This window comes from Cantharellus anzutake (assembly GCF_015039405.1).
Source record: "Cantharellus anzutake strain C23 chromosome Unknown EI90scaffold_218, whole genome shotgun sequence".
NCBI lineage: Eukaryota > Fungi > Basidiomycota > Agaricomycetes > Cantharellales > Hydnaceae > Cantharellus > Cantharellus anzutake.
In genome coordinates, this window is record NW_024067168.1 from 9,796 (window position 1) to 33,052 (window position 23,257).

Sequence of the window (23,257 nt, forward strand, 5' to 3'; positions counted from 1 at the left end):
GGCATCGATTGGGGTGGAAACGTCATTTCACCCCTCTAGGCCTCGTATTTGTCTACTGGATTTCAATGGATGCTATCCAGGGTGTTTCTTCCGCCCTATCATTTAAATGGGCTGTGTCTGGGGATGTAAGCCAAGATGGAAGATACTGTGACGCTCAAGGTGTGTATGATTGCGGATAGCTTGAAGATTTCATGACCTCAACATGCCACCCAGGGGTCCTTCAGCAAATCGGTGATGCAGGAACGGCCCTTTCAGCATTTTTGGTGGCTTTACTGGTCGTCGGATATTATTTTCATGTCGGGTGGATCGTGCATCATCCGAAGACAGTCTCTTGTTGTCTACTTCTGCTATTCCCTGCGTTCCTTATTGTCCTCATCGTTCCACCGTCATCACTGATACACAACCTCTATGGGAATACTGGACTTTGGTGTTGGATAGCTCACCATAGCCCTACGAACGCCAGGCTACAGATCGGCGTATGCTATGCGCTGATGTGGCTTGCGGCGCTCACGTCAATTCTAGGATATGGTTGGGTTCTCATAGGCACCCTCCGTCACGCTGACGCGGAAAGACAGGAAACAGAACACTCCAGTCATGTACCTGTTTATTCAGTGGAAGAAGCTTGGAGGATGATGTGGTACTCTCTTGGTAGGATATCTCCTATTTAACGGTGGATATCATTAATTCACCAATCGTAGCGTATGTTATTGAGGTGGCACCAATTAGCATCATTCGGTTAGTGCAATTTGGTTCAAAGGGTCCATGCCGTAGAGTAGGACCCGGATGGATCATTTTTGCGATGGCCGTGTATAGCGCATCGGGCCTCATCAACACCGGTCTTTGGCTAACGACAGGACGCCGCTTCGGATTTGCAACCGAGAAGGAACGAAGGAGAATTTATGAATCCAACCACTCTGAGCCTGATAGGAACAGCGGTGCACCACCCTCGCTGGATGCGTAATATCATGAATTCTATATATAATCCGCATGCCATCATGAATGTTACAATGGTTTGAGAAAAAAAAATTGTAGTGCTATGGACCGCTGGATTTGTCGGTGGGCGATTATTGCGTCACTAGGCTTCGGTTCAACACAGCAGGCATGGAGTCTAAACAGCATCAGAAGACCCATCCGCTGATGCGGATGACTTGCCTGATTGCTTTTGATTCGATAAAACTAGATGAAACTCTGCCAGCCGCAGGTGGCGGGCTCTGTGTATTGTTGTCTGTATCACGCGTCAGTCGCCCTGTCTATCGTGTTGAGGTAGGGCCAATCAGCATCATCCGGTTTGGTTCGCATGGCCCATGCCCCACAGTGAAGCTTGGATAGACGATATTTGCAATCTCCCTCCTTCAGGCTTTATCAACGCTACTCTTTGGCCAACAACTAAACACGGGTTCGCATTTTGGACTGAAAAAGAAGAAGAAAGGAGACGAGCCATTGAGGCAGAACACCGTTCGTAATTTCACTTATAGAATCGTGTTTTTTTTGTGTGTCTGCAACACAGTACGCTTATAGTTGAATTCTGTATCATTAAAGTTTAAGATCGAGGGTATCAGCGCGACGCCGTGACGTCTCTTGTCGCTAAGGATGTGGCATCCTTTCTGGTTTCTGTCTACCCAGTTTCAGAAGCTGCGTTTATCATCAGATCCGGGAATCTTATCCCCATAGCACCTTTCATCAGTCCACGGGTTGGCGTGCGCGATGCATTCCCGCAGGAGGATGATGAATTCAAAAGAGCCCCTTTCCACCACAAGGATCTGTTGCACACAGAAGCTGATCACTTGCTGAGTAGCGGGCGCCTCGAAGTGTCCCACGCCCGGAGAAATTGCCCGATCCTTAGTCGCGCAAACACCACGTTCCCGATCCCGGATACTTCCGGTCAATTTTTTTTTCTTTTCTCTCCTCGGCTTTCGCCGTTGACTGTCACCTGCAGCGTGTGCGTGCAATGAAGTACCCTCGGCGAGACCTGCATGTTGGTCCTTATAACTGTCTGAGCGTGGCAACTTGGTGCCAAGTTTCTCGTACTTCAGTTGTGCTTATCAAATGACCGCTCGGGCAACCGGATGCCATTCATCTTCGCGAGGCGCCGCGCGGCAGGCAATATCTCGCAATCATGATTCCCGCATTGACTGGCAATGGATCGACAGGATAATCCAAGTGTGCACGAGAGGTGGATTTTATAATCAACCCTCATCGTCACGAAGCCGCTCAGCATGGTGGGCTGAATCGCCTTCCATCCCCGTTGCGGTCGATAGTGAGCAACCCTTGTCTCCACACGCGCCACTTGAGTTCCAAGAACTTCAGTAGACGCCTGGTCGGACTCATGTCAATCGATACATCGCCAGCAGTGATTGTATTCTTGTGGATTGCTCTACCCATAGGGCACAAGCCTGGTGCGAGGCTCGTGTGTTGTCCTCTAGCTTTGCGCGTCAGTTATATCACATTCGTGATATCCTTTAGCTCTATGGGGTTGAAAAGCAGGCCATTTGACCTGATTGTTTCTTGATTGCACAACGTACAAATTCCTCATAGGCATTATCCTTATGGCAGGACGACTTTTAAGTAAAATTAACACATAATCTCAAGCGATTTGAGCCGCTGACGCGCGCGCCCGAAATCAATTACCATGTTCCAATGCCTGATGGGGGTCCTGCACAACTGATTCATTTTGCATATCGTATAATCCCCGGCGTCCTCGCGGTCAGCTTGGATCATGATAACACATGCAGCCGTTCAATTGACTGCTCATGGCTGGGATGTACTTGGCAGACCTCTATTCATCTCACAGGGAAATGCTTCTTTTCCTCTGAAATTTGAAACTGCACCTCCGACGCGTGGGTTATTCTCCCCACGCCGAAAGAGAAGTCCAACTAAGAGCTATCGTGGGTATGATCATATATCTATGCAGTCGTGCGTTCCAACCGTGTCTCTTATGTTTCATGCTGTTGCTTCATTCGGTGGGGTCATTTTGGCGACATGTGAGGTTGGTCAGCTGAGCTACTGTTAGTAAATCGCTGATCCAGCTGCCCATCGCATTGGCCCTCCTGGGCAGGTTCGCCCTGGGACTACGTTGGGACCCCAGAATGAACGAAGGTTACATAATGGCTGTTGTACCTTCGCATCTCCAGAGGCTCCGATCTTCCCACACGAAATAGCATTCGCAGCGCGCGCAGCGCTGCGCAATTTGAATTCTGCCGTAACCCTTGGAACAGCCTCAATACATCGGATTTCCGCGCGAACTTGTGTTCTAGCGCCACAGACAAAGGGATTATGAAAACCCCACGCACATCTTCTATCAGCACAGGTCAGAGCGATTTTGCTTCAGTAGACGTGGATCACACAGTCAATTCACGCTCCCAATGACATTCATTCGGATTTGTCAATGTCATGATAAAACAATTTCCTTCCAGAAACTGCACCACTTTCCAGTTGAATGAACAATGCCTAGCCCAAAAGGAACACGGTCCCGCGTCTTACTGGTATGTGAATGATTAACATTAACCGACAAGGTACCACCACATTTAAGGGGTTCGTGCCACCTCCGTCTGGGCAAGATAACTCTTCCCCACGCGTCCTTGATATCTGTTCCTTCTCTTCGAGAGCCTGGATACCATGGGGAATAAAGGAGACGTTTGCAATCCGCTAGCACCTCCCAATACACCCTACTACTATTACAACAATAGATCGATAAGCGTGGCGCTCGGTGTTCGTCAAGCCCCCAGTCCTCTAGTCCGGTTCAGTGATCACCTCGCTTACTGTTTTATTCTTCCAGATTGCAGCATTTATCGGGACCATTTCGGCTACATGCGCAGTCTGCCTACTGTGCTTCGTATTGGTAAGGGTGAACACTTGGCATGCGCTGCTGGAGAATCTTCTCAGTGGTTTTTTGTCCTTAGCGTCGATGGAATCGATTGGGGTGGAAACGTCATTTCACCCCTCTGGGCCTAGTGTTTGTCTACTGGATTTCAATGGATGCTATCCAGGGCGTTTCTTACGCCCTGTCATTTAAATGGGCTGTGTCTGGGGACGTGAGCCAAGATGGAGGATACTGTGCCGCTCAAGGTGTGTATGATTGTGGATGGCTCGAAGGTTTCCTGATTCCTGAACCCAACATGGCATCCAGGGGTCCTTCAGCAATTTGGCGATGCAGGAACGGCCCTTTCAGCATTTTTGGTGGCTTTACTGGTTGTTGCATATTATTTTCACGTCAGCTGGATTGTGCATCATCCGAAGACAGTCTCCTGTTGTCTACTTCTCCTTTTCCCTGCATTCCTCGTCGTCCTCATCGTTCCACCACCATCCTTGATCCACAACCTCTATGGGAATACTGGGCTTTGGTGTTGGATAGCCCACCACAGCCCTACGAATGCCAGGCTACAGATTGGCGTGTGCTATGCGCTGATGTGGCTTGCGGCGCTCACGTCAATTCTGGGATACGGTTGGGTTCTCATAGGCACCCTCCGTGGCGCCGATGCGGCAAGACAGGAAACAGGACGCTCCGGCCATGTGCCTGTTTATTCAGTGGAAGAAGCCTGGAGGATGATGTGGTACTCCCTTGGTACGATATCTCCTATTTGACGGTGAATATTATATTCCCCTAATTACTTTCATTAATTTACCAATCGTAGCGTATGTTATTGAGGTAGCGCCAATTAGCATCATTCGGTTAGTGCAATTCGGTTCAAAGGGTCCATGCCCTAGCGTAGGACCCGGGTGGATCATTTTTGCCGTGGCCGTATATGGCGCATCGGGCCTCATCAACACTGGCCTTTGGCTAACGACAGGACGCCGCTTCGGATTCGCAACCGAAGAGGAGCGAAGGAAAACTTCTGAACCCAACCACTCCGAGCCTGACGGGAACGGCAGTGTACCACCCTCACTGAAGGTGTGATACATGGATTATAATATAATCCGCATGCCGTCATGAACGTTGCAACAGCTTGGGAAAAAAATCTGTAGCACTATGGACCGCTGGATCTGTCGGCGGGCAATTATGAAAAAGGATTACTTAGGGTTTCATTGAAGTAGCGTGTTGCACGGTGAATCGACATCGTTTCCCAATTCTATTCTGATACGGATGACTTGCCTAATTGCTTCTGATTTAATGAACTCTGCCAGCTGAAAGTTCAGCCGGTGGCGGGCTTTGTGTGTTGTTGTCTGTACCCACGCGCCAGTCACGTCAAATTCACAATCTCTTTGGCATGAGTATGCAGGCTCGAATATCCGCCCAAAGCGGCGCCCCTCCACTACCAACCTGCGCGCGCTCCCTTTGTTCCTTTTCCCTACACGTAGCGACTCCCTCCCTTGTCTTTTCAGCGCCTCCAAAGCGTCCTCGCCTTCTCTCTATCTATACCCACAGGACGTTGTATCCTGCGATAGTACATCATCTAATGATGAGACGACGTACCGCAGGTCCCTAATCATTGTACGCCCCTCTCTTCGTGGTTGTTCCCTAACGATGTCCGCCGCAGCACCATGCAATTCTGGCCTCGTGCAAGGAATATATACTCGAGGCTAAGCTGCAAGCTGGACTCTACTTTAGTAGAGGCCGGGATCCTGCCTAAAGCTGGATGCACCTCGTGGCCGAGAACGAAATAGGTGGTTTGGTGTTGCCCAAAAGAACGAAAAGCTCATCTCAAGCCGACGTGACGTACGTAATATAATATTGAATCCGGGAGATCGCAAGTCTCAGACACTCGTTGAGAGAATTGCCTAGGCCGATAATGGGCTCTCATCAGTCAAATAGAAATGATGTCGGCGGCCATCGCATCAAGTAATAAGGCAACGTGTCTCCCAGCGGCTCACTCGTACCACAAATGTAAGATAAAGGCAGGAAATATAAATAATGATTTTAATGTCCATGCGTATATATATAGGAACGAATGACATAAGAGGAAAATCCTACTAGGGAGGATCCCAGCCTCTACTAATATCCTCCGCATTATCCTCCACGTGAATCGCATTTCCAACAAACAAAATGACAAACTAGGCAGGTTACCAGCCTCTATTAGTATAGGATTACAGACATAGTAAACGTTATCGTTGAATTTCCAACAGGCAGTGCGCGTACATACTGGCGTTAGACTGGGGCCCGGGGTTTACATGTTGTTACAACTTTGACGCCCGGAAAAAGTCCCCACAATTGGTGGGAATTAAGCGGCCATGGCAAGCCGCACCTTAGCCGTATTGTAGCGGCGTTGAATTGTCTTTTATGCCGATCCCGGCTTTGCAACGTCAATGTCCTGTCACAGCATGCACAGCTTGTATGCTGTGCCCTACTCGGGCGCACGCTGGAATTTGCATGGGGGAGACTGGCTTACGGATTATGTTTTCCATTGCACCTACCACTGAGATTCCCTCACTCTGCCAAAACCCAGAAAATTGATGCCTCGGACCGACGTGACCTGTGACCCCCAAACTTTCTACCACTTCGTAGACAATAGGTCGCTGATTGTGGTATTGGGGGTACGTTTAGAACTTTTCAGCAACTCTTATCTTACTGCCTTCCCATCCTTCCAGATATCGGCGTTTATCGCCACCACTTCAGCTATATGTGCACTTTGCCTACTGGGAAATGTGTTGGTAAGGATTGTTATATGTCATCACCACATTGTGAACCTACAGGACCAATTTTCCCTTAGTATCGGTGGAATCGACATGGATGGAAGCGTCATTTCCGCCCTCTCGAAGTAACCTTTGCGTTCTGGATTTTTATGGACGTCATTCAGAGTTCAAGTCGTGCCCTGACATTTAGATGGGCCGTTTCGGGAGCAGTAGACCATGGAGGGGGGTACTGCATGGCTCAAGGTGGATATTGCGAAGGAGGAAAGCCATTGCGGGTGTTCTGACTGGTCTTTACATCTTTCAGGTGTGCTAGAGCAGTTTGGTGATGCGGGGACGGCCCTTGCAGCATTTTTAGTAGCTGTACTAGTCGTCTCATACTACCGCCGAGTCACCATGATCGTTGACCATCCAAGGGCCGTTTCATGGGTTTTAATTCTTTTCTTTGCGATGGCTCTGGTCAGCCTCATCATCCTACCCACCACTATGATTCGTAACTTCTATGGAAATGTTGGGCTCTGGTGCTGGATACTCCACGGTGGTGCGTCAAGAAACACGCTGCAGATAGCTTCTTGCTATGCGTTGATGCTGCTTGGAGCACTTGCATCGGTCGTTGGGTATGGCTATGTGTTTATAGGGACCCTCAATGAAACTAATCTGGCGAGACGGGATGGTGGGTCTGCGGATTTCCTCCCCATGTACACAGTGGAGGATGCAAAACGGATGATGTGGTATTCTCTTGGTAGGTGTTTTTTATCGGAAGCAGAGCATCTCGAATCCCTGACTTTTGCGGTTCCCCTGCCTAAGCGTACGTTATCGAAGTGGTGCCCTTTGTCATCATCAGACTGGTGACTTTCTATGCAAAGTTTCCATGCCCCGGGGTCCGAGCAGGATGGAATGTATTTGCAATCTCTTTGCTTGGGGCCTCCGGCCTCATCAACGTTCTTCTTTGGATAATCACTGGACGCCGGTTCGGATTTGCAACCGAAGAGGAACGAAGGAGAGATGTAGGACCAGCACATTCCGATTGTTCTTGTAGATGTCATGGCTGTGCGTAAGATCACGCTATTATGTTGGAGAACAGCGTGTCATTGTGTGGCTGTTTGCAAGCGCAAGTGCGATTGGACAACAGTGTTATATTCACCGCCTTTGATAAAGCATAAGCTGCATCGATGTTGCATGGTGTAAAGAAATGAAGCACTCCATTCGTCGCATCCAATGTTTTCATTCCTCACCTAGCTTCCTCGGCGTCGTAGTCAGGGATTTTGGTAGCATATTATTTCCTACCTTACGAAGGACAACATATTGATTGCGTGGCACCTGTAATCGAACGCCGGCTCGGCATAATTCAATTGATATGTTCGGCCAGTGAAGGGAGTAATGACCTGTGGAAGAGTGAAAAGGTAATGGAGCAACGTTGGTACGCACCTTGGACCATGTGAAACTCACCAGAAACCCCTCATGTGCTAAGGCTGAACAGATAACACAGGACTCTAGAGTCATTTCCAGCATTGGAAGGACAAAAGACGCAAGGGATAGTGAAAGGGGAGGCAAAGCTTCGGTGCCTCAACGGAGGATCTTCACTCTTAAACCACACCATTGGCATGATGTGGCACACTATGTGCGTCGCTTCAGGTTGAAGTGTGGAGAAAGCACCCCAATGTTCAGAGTTTGGACGATGTTGAGAGGGTCCGTTTAGGACACAGAAGGCCGACAGTCTTGGGCTCGATTAGACAGGAAGACCACTAGGCACCTTATTGCCAATGTGGCATGCTCAAACCACACAACGTGCAGCAGAGTAACCTCACGTTGTGGCGATTCCACATTATTTTCGTTGTTCACCCCTATGCTTTGACCATCACATGTGGCGGCAGCAGTATAAGCGCTACCGAACGAAATGGATATACACAATGATCGGACTTCGCTGAGAGCAGGCAAGTCCCCGATACGTACTCCTCAGAACACTGTTCGATGCTAATAATACGAGGATGCATTTATTTCAGGGTGAAAAATAGGATCAAGAATTTACGGACCTGTCGCACAGCAGCAGAGTGAGTGTGATGGATTGATACAGCCGAGCGTGGCATCAAATATATGGGTCAGTGTTGGCGGGAGATGGTTGCATGGCATCAACTGTACAGTTCTTACATGAGTGGCTCATACCTCGAAACTCATCCAAAACTGTCTGGACAGCTGAGGCGTCATAGCCTTTGTTGAGTCGTCGGAGCCGGGGATACATACTCGGTGTTTATGTGGAAGAATTACTAATCGCATACCTTACATGGGACCGCTCCGCAATAGATTCCATTTTGTATATAAATACGCACAGACGAACGTTCACAAAAAAACATCAATTTCCTTGAGTGTAACCACTGAGGCAGCGGATTGCCTTAAGTATACGGAATACCTACGCCTTGCGTTTAAAATTGTTTTGTATGGTGTCCGAGCACATTATTGCGAAGTCATAGAGGCTGGAGTCTTGCCTACAACAGTGTGTTATGTCACGACTTCGGAAGAGCGAGCGGGATCTTCAGTTAGCGCCCATTGTGTACTATGTAAATGTGGCTGTGACTTAAATTTTGAAATTGAGGGTTTGCAAGCGCGCGTCCCAATTGGAAGACCCCTGCCGATCTTAACCAATTAAAATCACTGCAATCTCAGTCCAGCTTTTGAGGTTGCTGATGGCCCTGACTCATGAGCGACGATGAACTGGGTATAAAATAAACCCAACAAGTCCAACAAATCCAATAACACACTCCACCTTCACCTCTCCAAGAGCATGCCGAGTGGGAACAACTTGAGCCGCGACCCGCGAGCGCCACCTAACACTCCATACTATTTTATAGATAACAGGTCAATTATTGTGGCTCTAGGTGTACGTCAGGATCGTCAGCCTTCTCGAGGTTGACTCACCATGCACCATGCCCCATGTTTCCCTCATCCTAGATCGCTGCGTACACAGCAGCTATTTCAGCTGGATGCGCAGTTTGCCTCCTGGGCTTCGTCTTGGTAAAGAAGTATCATCTTGTGTTACATCCCAAACCTTACGGCCATTTCTCAGTATCGATGGCATCGGCAGGGTTGGAAACGGCATTTTCGTCCTCTCAGCGTTGCTTTTGCATTCTGGATCCTCATGGACCTCGTTCTGAGCCTTTCCCATGCCCTTTCGCTTCGATGGGCTGTTTCAGGCAGAGTGGATCAAGGTGGGGAATACTGCATTGCCCAAGGTACATTCGCATGGGAGCGAGGAACAATCAGGAGGTGTTCTGACCAGCCACACACACACATTCAATCTTTTAGGGGTACTACTACAGTTTGGCAATACAGGGACGGCCATATCGGCGTTATTGGTAGTTCTACTGGTCGTTGGATACTATCGTCGCGTTAAGGGGATCGAAGAAAACCCAGGAACAGTGTCATGTTGTTTGCTTGCCTTCCTGATCACGTTCTTAATTACCCTCATCGTCCCGCCTGTCAGTGTGATATCGAATCTGTATGGGAACACTGGGCTTTGGTGTTGGATAGTCCATAGCGACCCTTTAAACTCCGGGCTCCAACTTGGCACCTGTTATGGATTAATGTGGCTTGTAGCACTCACATCGTTCCTGGGATATGGTTATGTGCTCATGGGAACCCTCAACAACCCTAACCCAAAGATACAGGAGGGAAGCGATAGCATCATCCTTCCCTCCTACACGGTGGAGGAGGCGTGGGGGATGATGTGGTATTCTCTTGGTGAGGATTTTCGCATTGAAAGCTGGATGTTGTGCGTCCTGACTTCATTTCGTTCCTTCTGCAAACACAGCGTATGTTTTCGAGGTGACGCCGATAAGCGTCATTCGACTGGTGCAGTTCGGCACGAAAGGTCCTTGTCCTGGGGTGGGACCTGGGTGGCTAATATTCGCAATCCCCTTGTACAGCGCCTCAGGCCTTATCAACACTATTCTTTGGTTGACAACCGGACGCCGATTCGGATTTTCGACCGAACAGGAACGAAGAAGAACTAATGGGCCACAGCGCCCTTGACTGTTCCGTCTTTCGCACGCTGCCGCAGTATCATGAATCTTAGGAACGTGGAGAGGGGTCGAGTAGAGATGATTGGCACTGAGTGACCAAAACTGCGTTCCAGGACTCATCTATTGCTATTGTATTTTATGTAGCATTCACCTTCCTTCCGATCTGCTTGTTGCTTTCCTACTTTATCGTCCACATGAGGGTGACAGCTTGGGCTGAGGCCTCGAGATTGAAGTTTTTTTTTCTGTTTTTCAGTCGCGCTCAAGTAGGATAGTAATTCCACACATGATGTAAGCCCTACTTGGGTGACAGGTTAGACGTCACACTTGAATTTAATCTCAGTTTAATCCCATTTCACGTGACTAATCAGGTGGATCCGCGCGCGCCTCAGAGGAGGCCGTCTTGTTCTGCACTGTCGCAGTGCGGATGGAACAAGACGGACGAAACCCTCCTCCGGGCCCAAACTTGGTCTCAGACCAGCTGCGGGAAGAGACAAGTTGCATCCGGGAGCGAGATAAATAGCGCACCTTATCCACTCCCCACCTGCCTGCGCAATCGTACTACAACGTCTAACTGGTAAGTTAACGGTAGTGCGATGAGGCTTCTAACCGTGTGTGCTGGCCCCGCTCCCCAGGCCTGCACACGGTTATCCCTGCTCTCGCTATCCACTAAACGCGCGCTTACTCTTACTTTCATAGTTCTTAACTGAATCTCCGCGCTTCCCACCTCCTTCCCCATCGCCTCCGTTGCGTTACATCATTTTTTCACTTGCTACCCTCTCCTGCATTTACTATTAATGTATTTAATTGACGTACGGCTCGCATCGCTGGCGCACAATCATACGCATTGCAGGTCCATACGGACCGTGTCCACTAACTCATGGACCGCTCACGGAACCGAACTGATTAGTCGGGATCACTTAATTCCCACCTGCCCTCTCGATATTACGTAAATCCTGCGCTAAATTGGCGCCGCTGACGATCCCAAGCCACGCGATGACATCGCCACCTTAGCTGCATCTCTATCCACATGCGCCCTTTGTAAAGCATGCTTGCAACCACACACATTCCTCTACTTCACTAAAAACATTTATCACAGAAACTTTGCGTGGTCCGGTTGTGTGGTAATCTAATAACGCCTACGATTGCTTGCTCTGCTACCCGACTGAACATCCTGTAGCATGATTCCCTGGCTTTTTTGGTACCATAGCTTCGAGAATGTACAGGGAAACAAAGAATGGAATGCTATGGTTGATGCTGCTTGGGGCACTTGGATCGGTCGTTGAGTATGGTCATGCGTAGAGGCTGGGAACCTGCCTAGGTTATGTGTTTATAGGGACCCTCAATCTGGCGAAACGGGAGGGTGGGTCCGCGGATTTCCTCACAGCGGAGGATGAAAAACGGATGATGTGGTATTCTCTTGGTAGGTGTTTCCTATTGGAAGCAGAGCATCTCGAATCCCTGACTCTTGCGGTTCCCCTGCACTAAGCGTACGTACGTTATCGAAGTGGTACCCGCATTTTGTTTTTTCTTCTCAGTTCTCTAAGTGCGCATGGCGCTCGCTCGCTAGCTCATTTCTAGTTGACTGCCTGTGGCTGTTTGCAGGCGAAAGCTCGATTGGACGGCAGTAAGTTCACCGCCTGTGACTGGGGGTGGTAAAATATAGGCTGCATCCAGCTAGCCACATTGCATGGCGCAGAGAAATGAAGCACTCCATCCGTCGCATCCAATGTTTTCATTCCTCACGTTCCTCGGCGTCATTGGTGACATCTCATGTACTTCACTTCTCGCCACCTTTATTGATTACGTGGCACCTGCAATCTGAAGAAGCCAGCCAAAGCACCACTGGTGCTCTACGATCCATCCTACACGCTTTCCACTTTGCTCCTTCACATCTCAGTCCCATTCGCCCCATTCGCCCCATTTCCATTTCGTGCCCCTCTTCACCTCCGAGTTTCACCCTGCTCCTGGTGTCTCAGCTCACCAATGCTTCCAATTATGGTCAATGAGTCTTCTGCATGTGTCTCGGCAGCCATATGTCCATGTTACTCCTTTGCGGTGAATATTCAGCGCGTACGCGCCGAACAGCAGGGACGTGTAGAATGCACGCTCATGCATTGGAGAGATTACCATGCTGTGTCTAATCATTTAGAGCAACAACCAAAGCGTTGCCGAGCATGACAACAACAATGCCTTGCACATCCATGTCTTCATGATTGCACGTCCCCTCGTCCCATCCCAATTGACAGTGGGTTTGACTGTCCCTTAGCGTCTAGAGTGATCACGGGCTCCTCCATCCGAGGCTCCATTCATCGACTCGGGGAAGCGCCTACCAGCTCTCAGGGCACCGCACATGTACCACCCGAGTGACGTACCGATATACGTCTAGAGGCATCCTCACTGCTCAGAGCGTTGTGCCTGAACTAATGTAACGAGTCTGACAGATGAACGCAAGAGCAAAGATGTCGTTGTGGTAACCACTGTTGGTCTCTGCGGGAGGTGTGCGAGCGCTAGGTGGTTCAAGTTCGGAGTGGCTATCGGAATGAACGGTCTCTGTGCAGGACTGATACTAACCATTGAGATGTAGGCTATTGAACGTGAGCGGAGAATCTCGTGAAACGTATAATTTGACGGATTTCGAAATCGTTCAGTTATAGAGTATTGTGAAGTTGATTTTGTCAACGCTTAAGCTGAGCGGGGGTGAGAAACGAACGTTTTGACATATAGTGATAGATTGATTTGCAACGAGTTCAGATCAGCACACCTTGTGATGAAGTGGTCGAGAACAACACGGACATTGGAGACATCATGTCAGCAAACTGTGGTTCTTGCGCAATTCTAATGGGTTGGATGAGTTCGAGGATGGGGAAGTGAAGTGGTCACAATAGAATGAGGCCATGTGGACCAACGCCGTTGGCCCCGGAGGGACTGCCAGGACTACCGATAGCGAAGTCTACCCCCTTGCAGAGAGATAACATTAAGGGGGATTACGATCTCGACGTTAATGTGACCCTCATTGAAGCAGATGATCGTTGCAGTGAATCAGATAAGATGTCATCACTGTCCGCAGTTAGCTTATGGTTCAAGGAATTTCCGTACAGATGGTGTATTCGATATCCTCGAACTTCACCGGGCTGAGTGTAGGATGTCAGAATGCTGTGGCATGGGATGAGGAGGAAGACAGATGGATCGTGTAAAAACCAATTAAGAGGAGGGCCGGAAGGCCGGCTCGGCATGATTCGACGGTATGTTCGGCTGGAGTAAGGACCTGTGGAAGAGAGACAAGGTAATAGAGCAACGTTGGTACGCACTTTGGAACATGTGAAAATTTCCAGGAAACCTTCCAGCGTTAAAGCTGAACAGATGATACAGGGCTCTAAAGCCATTGCCAGCATCGGAAGGATGGCCAGAGACGAAAGACGCAAGGAACAGTGAAAGGGGGGGGAAATCTTCGGTGCCTCAACGGAGGATCTTCACTCGTAAGAAGCAATGCACCACACCATTGGCATGGCGTGGCACGCCATTGAAAGGTATTGCTTCAGGTTGAAGTGTGGAGAAAGTACCCCAATGTTCAGAGTTTGGACGATGTTGAGAGGGTCCGTTTGAGATTACAGCGGACACAGAGGGCCGACGTCTCTGACGCTGCAAAAAAAAAGTGACCATTACTCGACATCGTAGGTGCTTTGGCGTGTTCGCTGCCTGAGGTAGCGAATTGCCTTATACGAAATCTCTTATAACGTAGTAAGAGCCATGCGTTTAGAATTGTTTTGTATGGTGTTGGAGATACAGCGCATTATGTCATGACGTCGGAAGAGTAGCGGGGTCTTCAGTTAGCGCCCGCTTGTCCGACAGGGGCACGGTGTGTATTATGTAAACGTGGCTGTGACATTAAGTCAAATTTTGAAATTGCGGCGCGTCCACACTCATGAACGACGACGGACTGAGTATAAAATGAATCCAACAAGTCCAACAACAACAACACACTCCACCTTCACCTCTCCAAGAGCATGTCGAGCGGAAACAACCTGAGCTGCGACCCGCGAGCGCCACCTAACACTCCATACTATTTCGTAGATAACAGGTCAATTATTGTGGCTCTAGGTGTACGTCAGGATCATCAGCTTTTTCAAGGTTGACTCACCATGCCCCATGTTTCCCTCATCCTAGATCGCTGCGTACACAGCAGCCATTTCAGCTGGATGCGCAGTTTGTCTCCTGGGCTTCGTCTTGGTAAAGAGAGATCATCTTGTGTTGCATCTCAAACCCTACAGCCATTCTATTCGCAGTATCGATGGCATCGGCAAGGTTGGAAACGGCATTTTCGTCCTCTCAGCGTTGCTTTTGCATTCTGGATCTTCATGGACGTCATTCAGAGCCTTGCCCATGCCCTTTCGCTTCGTTGGGCCGTTCTAGGCAGAGTGGATCAGGGTGGGGAACACTGCATTGCCCAAGGTGCGTCCGCATGGGGGCGAGGAACAATCGGGAGGTGTTCTGACCTGCCACACACACATGTGCCATTAAATCTTAGGGGTACTACAGCAGTTTGGCAATACAGGGACGGCCATATCGGCGTTATTAGTAGTCCTACTGGTCGTTGGATATTATTGTCGCGTCAAGTGGATCGAAGAAAACCCAGCAACAGTGTCATGTTGTTTGCTTGCTTTCCTGGTCACGTTCTTGATTACCCTCATCGTCCCACCCGTCAGTGTGATATCGAACTTGTATGGGAACACTGGGCTTTGGTGTTGGATAGTCCATAGCGATCCTTTAAACTCCAGGCTCCAACTCGGCACCTGTTATGTATTAATGTGGCTTGCAGCACTCATATCGTTACTGGGATATGGTTATGTGCTCTTGGGGACCCTCAACAACCCTGACCCAAAAATACAGGAGGGAAGCGACAGCATTATCCTTCCCTCCTACACGGTGGAGGAGGCATGGGGAATGATGTGGTATTCTCTTGGTGAGAATTTGCACATTCAAAGCTGGATATTGTGCGTCCCTAACTTGCTTCTGCAAATACAGCGTATGTTCTTGAGGTGACGCCGATAAGTGTCATTCGACTGGTGCAGTTCGGCACGAATGGTCCTTGTCCCGGGGTGGGACCTGGGTGGCTGATATTCGCAATCGCCTTGTACAGCGCCTCAGGCCTTATCAACACTATTCTTTGGTTGACAACCGGACGCCGATTCGGATTTTCGACCGAACAGGAACGAAGAAAACCTTATGGGCCACATGCACAGCACCCTTGACCGTTCTGTTCTGTCTTTCGCACGCTGCTGCAGTATCATAAATTTTAGCGCAATTTGGGAAGGTAGAGAGAGGGGTCGAGTAGAGATGATTGGCACCGAGTGAGCAAAACTGCGTTCCGGACTTATCTGTTGTGAGACAGCAATGGTCGACTCGCCACCACTGTGCCATGATAGCTGACTCTCTATGTGTCGGGTCTTATTTCTAGTCTGTTGCTATAAGCATACACCTTTTTTTTACTACTTTATCCTCTACGTGAGGGTGACAGCTTGGGGCTGCCTCGAGATTGAAATTCTTTCTGTTTTTGTTTTTCAGCCGTGTTCAAGCAGGACAATAATTCCACACAGGTGCTGCTTGTTCCACTATGTAAACCCTACTTGGGTAACAGGTTGGACAACACCGATTATATTATCGGCACTCGCGTGGAATTTATAACTGGGAACACAGATCCCGCTACTCTTACCCTGCATGCATGTTCACTCTCAACGTTGCTATTGGCTGAGATGAAGGCCGAGATTTGCTCTCGCTCTGTAAACCCACCGCGTACTCTAATTTTCACTGAGGCCGTGCAATAGAACTGTATGGGGGCAGAGAATGGACCCTGTGCATAGGACAATTGAGTTGGGGACGTGGGAATCTTGATCGATCGGAATTACTTCCCACGTGACCTCCCGATATTACGTAGTTCCTGCCACTTTTTAGGTGACGATTGCGCGTGACAATGTGAACACACGGGGTCAAGAACTTCATCCCACCCGACCTCGACCACCGAATAAAATGCCTGGCACTCTCGCATCGAGTAGGTGTAGTCAATCATGCGCATATATATAGTTTCTGAGGGTGATGGCGCCAGAGTACACTACGTGGGAGAAGCTCCAGTCGATCTACGACTCGGAGCATTCGAAAACCATCCTGAAGGATCTCTTTGCTCAAGATCCCTCCCGATTTGATAAATTCTCTCGTACATACGCGGACCCGGATGACCCCTCGACGATCATTTTCCTCGATTTCTCCAAAAACTTGATCACAGAACCCATCTTGGAGACGTTGTTCTCATTGGTCCGTGAGGCCGAAGTCGAGAAAGCTCGGGACGAGCTGTTTAGTGGCGCACACATCAATACCTCTGAGGATCGTGCAGTTCTGCACATTTCACTCCGTGATATCTCCAAGTCGTTCCAGATCAAAGAGGCTGGCGTTGACGAGGTTGGCGATGTCCTCCAGCACATCAAGGAATTCTCGAACGCTATCCGCAGCGGTGAATGGAAGGGTTACACTGGGAAGCGCATTAATACCATCGTAAACATTGGAATTGGTGGATCCGATCTTGGCCCTGTAATGGTTACCGAAGCTCTCAAGTATTATTCCCAGCGCGATTTGACCGTTCGCTTTGTTTCCAACATTGACGGAACCCACCTCGCGGAGACGACCAAGGTCTGCGACCCCGAAACGACTCTGTTCATTATCGCCTCAAAGACCTTCACGACTCAAGAGACTATCACTAATGCTATCTCTGCTCGGGAATGGTTCCTAAAAGCGGCAAAAGACAAGTCTCACGTAGCTAAGCATTTCGTAGCCCTCAGCACGAACACCAAAGACGTCACGGAGTTCGGTATTTCCGAAAAGAATATGTTCAGATTTTGGGATTGGGTTGGTGGCCGTTATAGTCTCTGGAGCGCCATTGGTCTTTCAATTGCAATTTATATCGGCTATGATAACTTCGAGGAGCTCCTTAAGGGCGCTCATGGGTTGGATTTACATTTCAAAGAAACGCCCCTTGAACAAAACCTTCCGGTGATCTTAGCAGTGCTTGGAATATGGTACAACGACTTTTACGGTGAGTCGTTCGTTCATTATCTCATCCAACGATGGTGAGGCCCTGATTTATGATCTCCCCCCATAGGTGCTCAAACCCACGCCCTTCTGCCGTATGACCAATATCTGCACAAATTTGCCGACTACTTCCAGCAGGTACGGCATTTAATAAGCCATTCATGTGCGAAACTATCATTAAGACGTTCTATAGGGTGATATGGAATCAAATGGCAAATTTATCACAAAGGATGGACATCGCGTTGGCTACCAAACAGGGGTACGATCTTTGTTGTTCATATCTCCGACCAACCGTGACGCGCATCCCCACAGCCCATCATCTGGGGAGCCGCCGGCACGAACGGCCAACACTCCTTTTACCAACTCCTCCATCAGGGAACGAAGCTCGTTCCGGCTGATTTCATCGCGCCTGCCACCTCCCTGAACCCGCTACCGATCAACCACCATCGCATTCTCCTTTCTAATTTCTTCGCTCAGCCTGAGGCGCTTGCTTTCGGCAAAACAGAAGAACAAGTCAGGAAAGAACTCGGCGCGAATGCATCTGAGGCGTTGATCAGGAGTAAGGTGTTTGAGGGAAACAGACCGAGCAATTCGATTTTGTTCCCCATCTCAACTCCTCGTATCCTCGGTAAGTCTTTGTATGAGATCATGTTAGACAGGCGTCTTACCCCAGTATTAGGAGCGCTGATTGCGCTATATGAGCACAAGATTTTCGTGCAGGGCGTTATCTGGGGAATCAATTCCTTTGGTAAGTCACCTTTACCATTGTGTCAGAGCACCCCCGACTAAGTAGTTTGACTTTCAGACCAGATGGGTGTTGAACTAGGGAAAGTGTTGGCCAAGAACATTCTTAAGCAGCTTGACAAGCCTGAAGACGTTACGGGGCATGACAGTTCGGTCAGTTGTGTAATCAACTCTCGTGACATTTTCGCTGACTCTTCACCTTTTCTTGAAAGACCACGGGCCTTATTCACTGGTACCAGAAACACCGCAAAGAATAGGCCCATCTGGCTCATCATATGTATCGGAAACCACACTAGGTCAAGATGTTGTACTGAAGAAACTCACAGGAACTGATTTTGTAGCAAATGTATCCAAGTAGTGAAATTGTAGCTGCGTTTGATTGGAGACGCAAAGCGGTTAGGTATTGTACAAAGCAATCAGAAAAGCCAGAACTATTCCGAGTTGGTAGGGTAAGAAACCGTACGCGACAACAAAGTATGCGACGCAAGACTCGTCGATACGAAAGCATACGTAGGCGATCAGCCAGCTAGAACAGAAAACAAGGGGGTTTTCCTAGTTACATCTTTTTCTGGCCAGGATGAGAAGTCCGCGTCAAATCGAATGGAGCAGGAAGTACACAAAAGAAGACTATTGAGCGCCACGACAAGCGATAATGATGAGATACAGTGCGAGTGATGCAGAGGAGAGAGACAACAATGGAACTGGTAGACATGAGATGAACTAAAGCGGTTTGAAGTGGCGGTAGTGCCAGGGATCGGACCAATAAATAAAACATGGTAGAAGAGGGATTGATATGTGATTTATTCATTTAGAAGCTGTCAATATTACGGCTGTTGCTGCTGTTGTTGTACTAGTAAAGCTTGATACCGGCAATAGAGATCGTCTGCGAAATCTGTGTCCTCCTACACGTGCGGACGCTGGGGTGAATTAATAATAGAGAGGAGAAAGCTTCACACACTGACATGAAGTAACAGCTTGATATTGTGGACAAAATCATGTTTGCTGAGTGCAGTGGAAGGCAACGACGAATGCGCCGCATGATTCTCGTACGCCGCCAATAGGCAACTAGAAGCGGCATCTGGGTTGACCCCCGGATGCTTCTCGACACAGTCGCCAGGACATGGGTTTTCCTGTGCTACGTGATCCAGGTTGTCGAAGGCTCGTCCTGTGTTCGTCTCTCGAATCGCGGATGAAATGCCTTCTACTGCACCTTCAAGTTCCAAAGGTATTCCCTTGGAACGCTGATTCATCTCAGACTTGGCTTTGGCTCTCTGTCGCCGCGACATTACAGTAGGCTTGGGCGTATGGGGAGGATTAGGTATAATAGAGGGTGACGGGGCTTGGGGTTGATCCAAAATGTTAGGTGGAACATGTGCAGGCGTCGTCGGTGTGAGATAGTTACGAGATAGGGAAGGAAGGCTGAAAGCAGAAGCATCACCCGTGCTGGCTGCAACTGTGGGTTTATAACGAGCTCCATTCGCTTGCGCACCAATGTTATTCTTGACTGGCACAGACGAATCGTCGTCGGAGCTGTTAACGTCATTGTGAAGGGCTAAGCGTGGTGGGGGCGTAACAGGGCGATCTATTTGCTGCAATTGGTGCGGATCGCCCCGAGAAATATTATTCAGGCTGTTCACAGCACTGGGCTGAGTGGCATCGGAAGCCCGAGCAGATGCGAATATGGCATCCAAGAGGGAAAGACCAGAAAGCGGCCGGGGTTGTGAGTGTGCGGCTAAAGGGGGCGTAGCGACAACGGTAGGATTAGTAGGGGTAGGGGGTTTTCGAAAAAGTGACTCTAGGAGGGCTTTGCCATTCGCTTCAGATGCCAAAGTAGTCTGAGTTGCACCAGTACGTTCTAAGGATAGATTAGGCCCTGCGTCGCTCGAGATGACGGTTTCAATGGGTTGTGGCTCAATAGATACGGGTGTCGCGGAGCCGGCAGCTGGCGGGCCAGGTACAAGGGATGCAAACAGCTTGTCGAGCGGTCGCTCGATGGCTAGAGCTGCTGTAATCATCGTTGAATTTCGGGACGGGGACTCTTGACTTTTTATTGTAGCTTCCTTTGTAGGGGCGCTGTTATACCGGGGGATGGAGATTCATCTGCATTCGAGCTCGATTCGGATGGACTGAGGTCCCCCATCTGTGATAACGGCGTCATAGGAGGTATTTCGCTTTCACCATGTTCGGCCATCCACGCCAGTCGCTCATTAACTCTGGTACGCTGAGGTGAGTAGCCAAACGAGGTATTTGAATGAGGCGGGCCTACCGAAGCATGAAGCGTGCAAACCGGGGACCAGCAGCTTCATCGGATAACCATAAACATATCAACTCTGGCTTTACACACTCCGTAAACGGTTCGTCATAAGGGGTTGTGGCACGATTCCACAAACCCGGGCGAAATGTCAAAAATTTCGTATCTGTGCCAACCTCAATCATGTCGTGTTCATGAAACATCTGCACGATACTAGACGTGCCGCCACGGTTTAACAGGAAAAATCCATAGTGTGGAAAAGCCGACCTAGCAATCATGGGCGCGCATCATCACCAACCTGACCCATGACGGATAATTGGTTGCATGTAAGTAATTCACGTACCTCTCAATGATAAATACCGTCCCTTCAATATTGGTTTTTTCCCAATGCCCTTCATACTTCCCCTTACCAGCTTCAGACTCTGTATTCTTTGCCGCATGCGCAAACGTATATAGAACGCCATATGGACATTGATCATATATCCGCGATATAAGAGGATCATGTCGTCGTAAGATCTTCAAATTCCACGCAAGCTTTGCTTCAGGAGACATCATTTTCGTCACGCCACCGTTTGGCAGTGGAGGCACCAAACGTTGAGGTGTAGTCGAGTTCATTGGAGTAATTTGTTTGGAGTGGATGGCACTGTTGTGTTGAGATTGGTGTTGAGACTGGGATGGGGCATGCGGCTGTTGATGATGAATCGGTGTTTGCGAGACGCTATTTGATCGGGACTTGGCGTTTGGTCTTCGAGTCTTCGAGTTACGCGGGGAAACGGGCCCGTTTGTGGTACCTCCGGATCCGTTTGGAGAACGTTGTTTCTGCTGAGGGGACTTAACAGCACCTTTGGTGCTAGCATTCTGCTTGGTTCGCGGCATATATACTTAGCGCCGCCTATGGCGTGACGAGTGATGGGAGAAGGACACGGATTGCTTGTTTGTTGTGTCGTGTTTGTTTCGGCACTGTCTTCACCATTAATACACGTGTTTGCTGGGTGAGGATTCTACTTCACTGCAGCTGTGTCTTTCGTTTCCCTTGGTGACGTTATGAATGGGTTGTCCATTCTTCGCGCTCAGCATTTTATATATTCAGGCACCCATTACCTTGCTTGCAAGGTCACTTTCCAGGTCCACAATTCGTGGGAATTTTACTTTTCCCACCCTGTGGTTCTCTTCCCATTGGCTATTGGGTTTACTATTGATTCACTGCGATTTGAGACAAAATATCCGAAGTGATATCCGAGCTCGGATACGAGACTTTGGCAGTATCCGTGTTAAATTCGAGATTCGGATATCCGTGCCCTTGTTGATGTGGCAGCCCGACGCCACACGAGGACAAAGGGGAGGCGGAGCTGCAGGCAAAGCGTTGCCGTGTGGCAAACCCTTAGTCGCACAAAGCGTCGGAGGCGCTAGTTTCACCATTGTTATCCGCTTTGTTGTATAGTTAGATAGACATAAAAGGGCGAGGATTACCTGAGTGCGATGCTCAACCCCGTTTGACATCGCGCTCTAGGTAAGTCCTCAACCTTACAGATTGTACATAGTTTACATCTTGCCTAACATATTTAACCCCGTTTGACATCGCGCTCTAGACACCGCGCTCTAGTCTTCCTCCCACTGATTTACAGCCCTTACCCCAAAATCCCCGCGGGAGTACTGTACTCCGACGACCAACAACCGGATCACGTGAAGGCGTGGGAAAAAGTTTTGCAAACCCATCAACCGGCAACCCAGCGTTACATGTTACACCCGACCGGCACAGCATAAGTACTACTGGTTATGGAAGGCAATTTAACATGTTCAGAAGTGATCACGCTTGTCAATTTTGTTGCATTTTTAAGCATCTGTTCATGGATGGCTTTGCACTTGCATGTCACATCATGTTGCATGCAGAGGATACTATCTTGTACAGTGACATCCCAAGCACTCTCATTGGACCCTACTTTCCAGAGGAAAGTCTCTCTATTGCCCAATTTCATCGGTTCAACCTTCTCATCCTCCAGACAAGCTTATATTTCTGTTTCTATCTGTCAGGGCATGGGAAAACATTACCGTGACTCGCTGTTGGTGACCGTTAAGGTTCGCTACTCCAGCATAACAGCCCGTTAAGGGTGGGGATGACAATCGTGGCAAAGCAGGGTTTCGGCTTCAACGACTCGTTCATGAGCGTTGCACCTCATACTTGACATGGCCCTGATATTTTGGAGGACAGAGATGTTAAATTTCTTGGGATACAAGCGTACGCTGAGGCCAACTCACGTTGTTGATGTTGAGTCTTGCAGCGCTAAGATTTACTTTGTTTCCCTTTTTTGGATCAGTTGTTACTAAAGTCAGTGCACATTGATAGCGCCTGACTATAAAACACCATTTTTTGGACCTTATGACTTTTCCTCAGTTCACGCATAGCGGACTGAGGTGAGTCTAAGTTTTCTCCTTCATTTATGTGTTTAACAACTTGTATCTAATATTCTTACACCAGCGACAACATCGCTAGGTGAATACTTCCTATATATTTCTAGTTCACGTACAACGGGACTGAGCGACAACATTGCTAGTCCAACATTTCGTCTAATAAGAGAGTGCGACTGGGTCAGACAGAGAACACAGG

At 48.9% G+C, this 23,257-nt stretch overlaps 4 protein-coding genes across 4 annotated transcripts; all 4 read left to right on the forward strand.

The window, feature by feature from the left end:
- The first annotated feature begins 2,549 nt into the window (after positions 1–2,549).
- On the forward strand, positions 2,550–3,446 carry EI90DRAFT_943560 (uncharacterized protein). Its single transcript, XM_039068271.1, has 2 exons — positions 2,550–2,986; positions 3,056–3,446. Exons 1-2 carry the CDS (start codon positions 2,717–2,719, stop codon positions 3,275–3,277), a joined length of 492 nt encoding a protein of 163 aa, XP_038907815.1. The 5' UTR covers positions 2,550–2,716; the 3' UTR covers positions 3,278–3,446.
- A 525-nt stretch (positions 3,447–3,971) lies between these two features.
- Positions 3,972–4,894, forward strand: EI90DRAFT_3138263 (uncharacterized protein; the record flags this gene model as incomplete). The annotated part of the gene is made up of 3 exons (XM_039064891.1): positions 3,972–4,065; positions 4,127–4,561; positions 4,632–4,894. 3 exons carry the CDS (start codon positions 3,972–3,974, stop codon positions 4,892–4,894), a joined length of 792 nt encoding a protein of 263 aa, XP_038907816.1.
- Positions 4,895–5,918: 1,024 nt separating this feature from the next.
- Positions 5,919–7,930, forward strand: EI90DRAFT_3160423 (uncharacterized protein). The gene is made up of 6 exons (XM_039066266.1): positions 5,919–5,996; positions 6,065–6,468; positions 6,523–6,585; positions 6,645–6,810; positions 6,872–7,306; positions 7,372–7,930. The coding sequence occupies exons 2-6, from the start codon at positions 6,388–6,390 to the stop codon at positions 7,620–7,622; spliced, it is 996 nt and encodes a 331-aa protein (XP_038907817.1). The 5' UTR covers positions 5,919–5,996; positions 6,065–6,387; the 3' UTR covers positions 7,623–7,930.
- A 1,385-nt stretch (positions 7,931–9,315) lies between these two features.
- EI90DRAFT_3096227 (uncharacterized protein) lies at positions 9,316–10,877 on the forward strand. The gene is made up of 4 exons (XM_039062528.1): positions 9,316–9,573; positions 9,626–9,791; positions 9,865–10,299; positions 10,370–10,877. Exons 2-4 carry the CDS (start codon positions 9,698–9,700, stop codon positions 10,588–10,590), a joined length of 750 nt encoding a protein of 249 aa, XP_038907818.1. The 5' UTR covers positions 9,316–9,573; positions 9,626–9,697; the 3' UTR covers positions 10,591–10,877.
- The last annotated feature ends 12,380 nt before the right edge of the window (positions 10,878–23,257 follow it).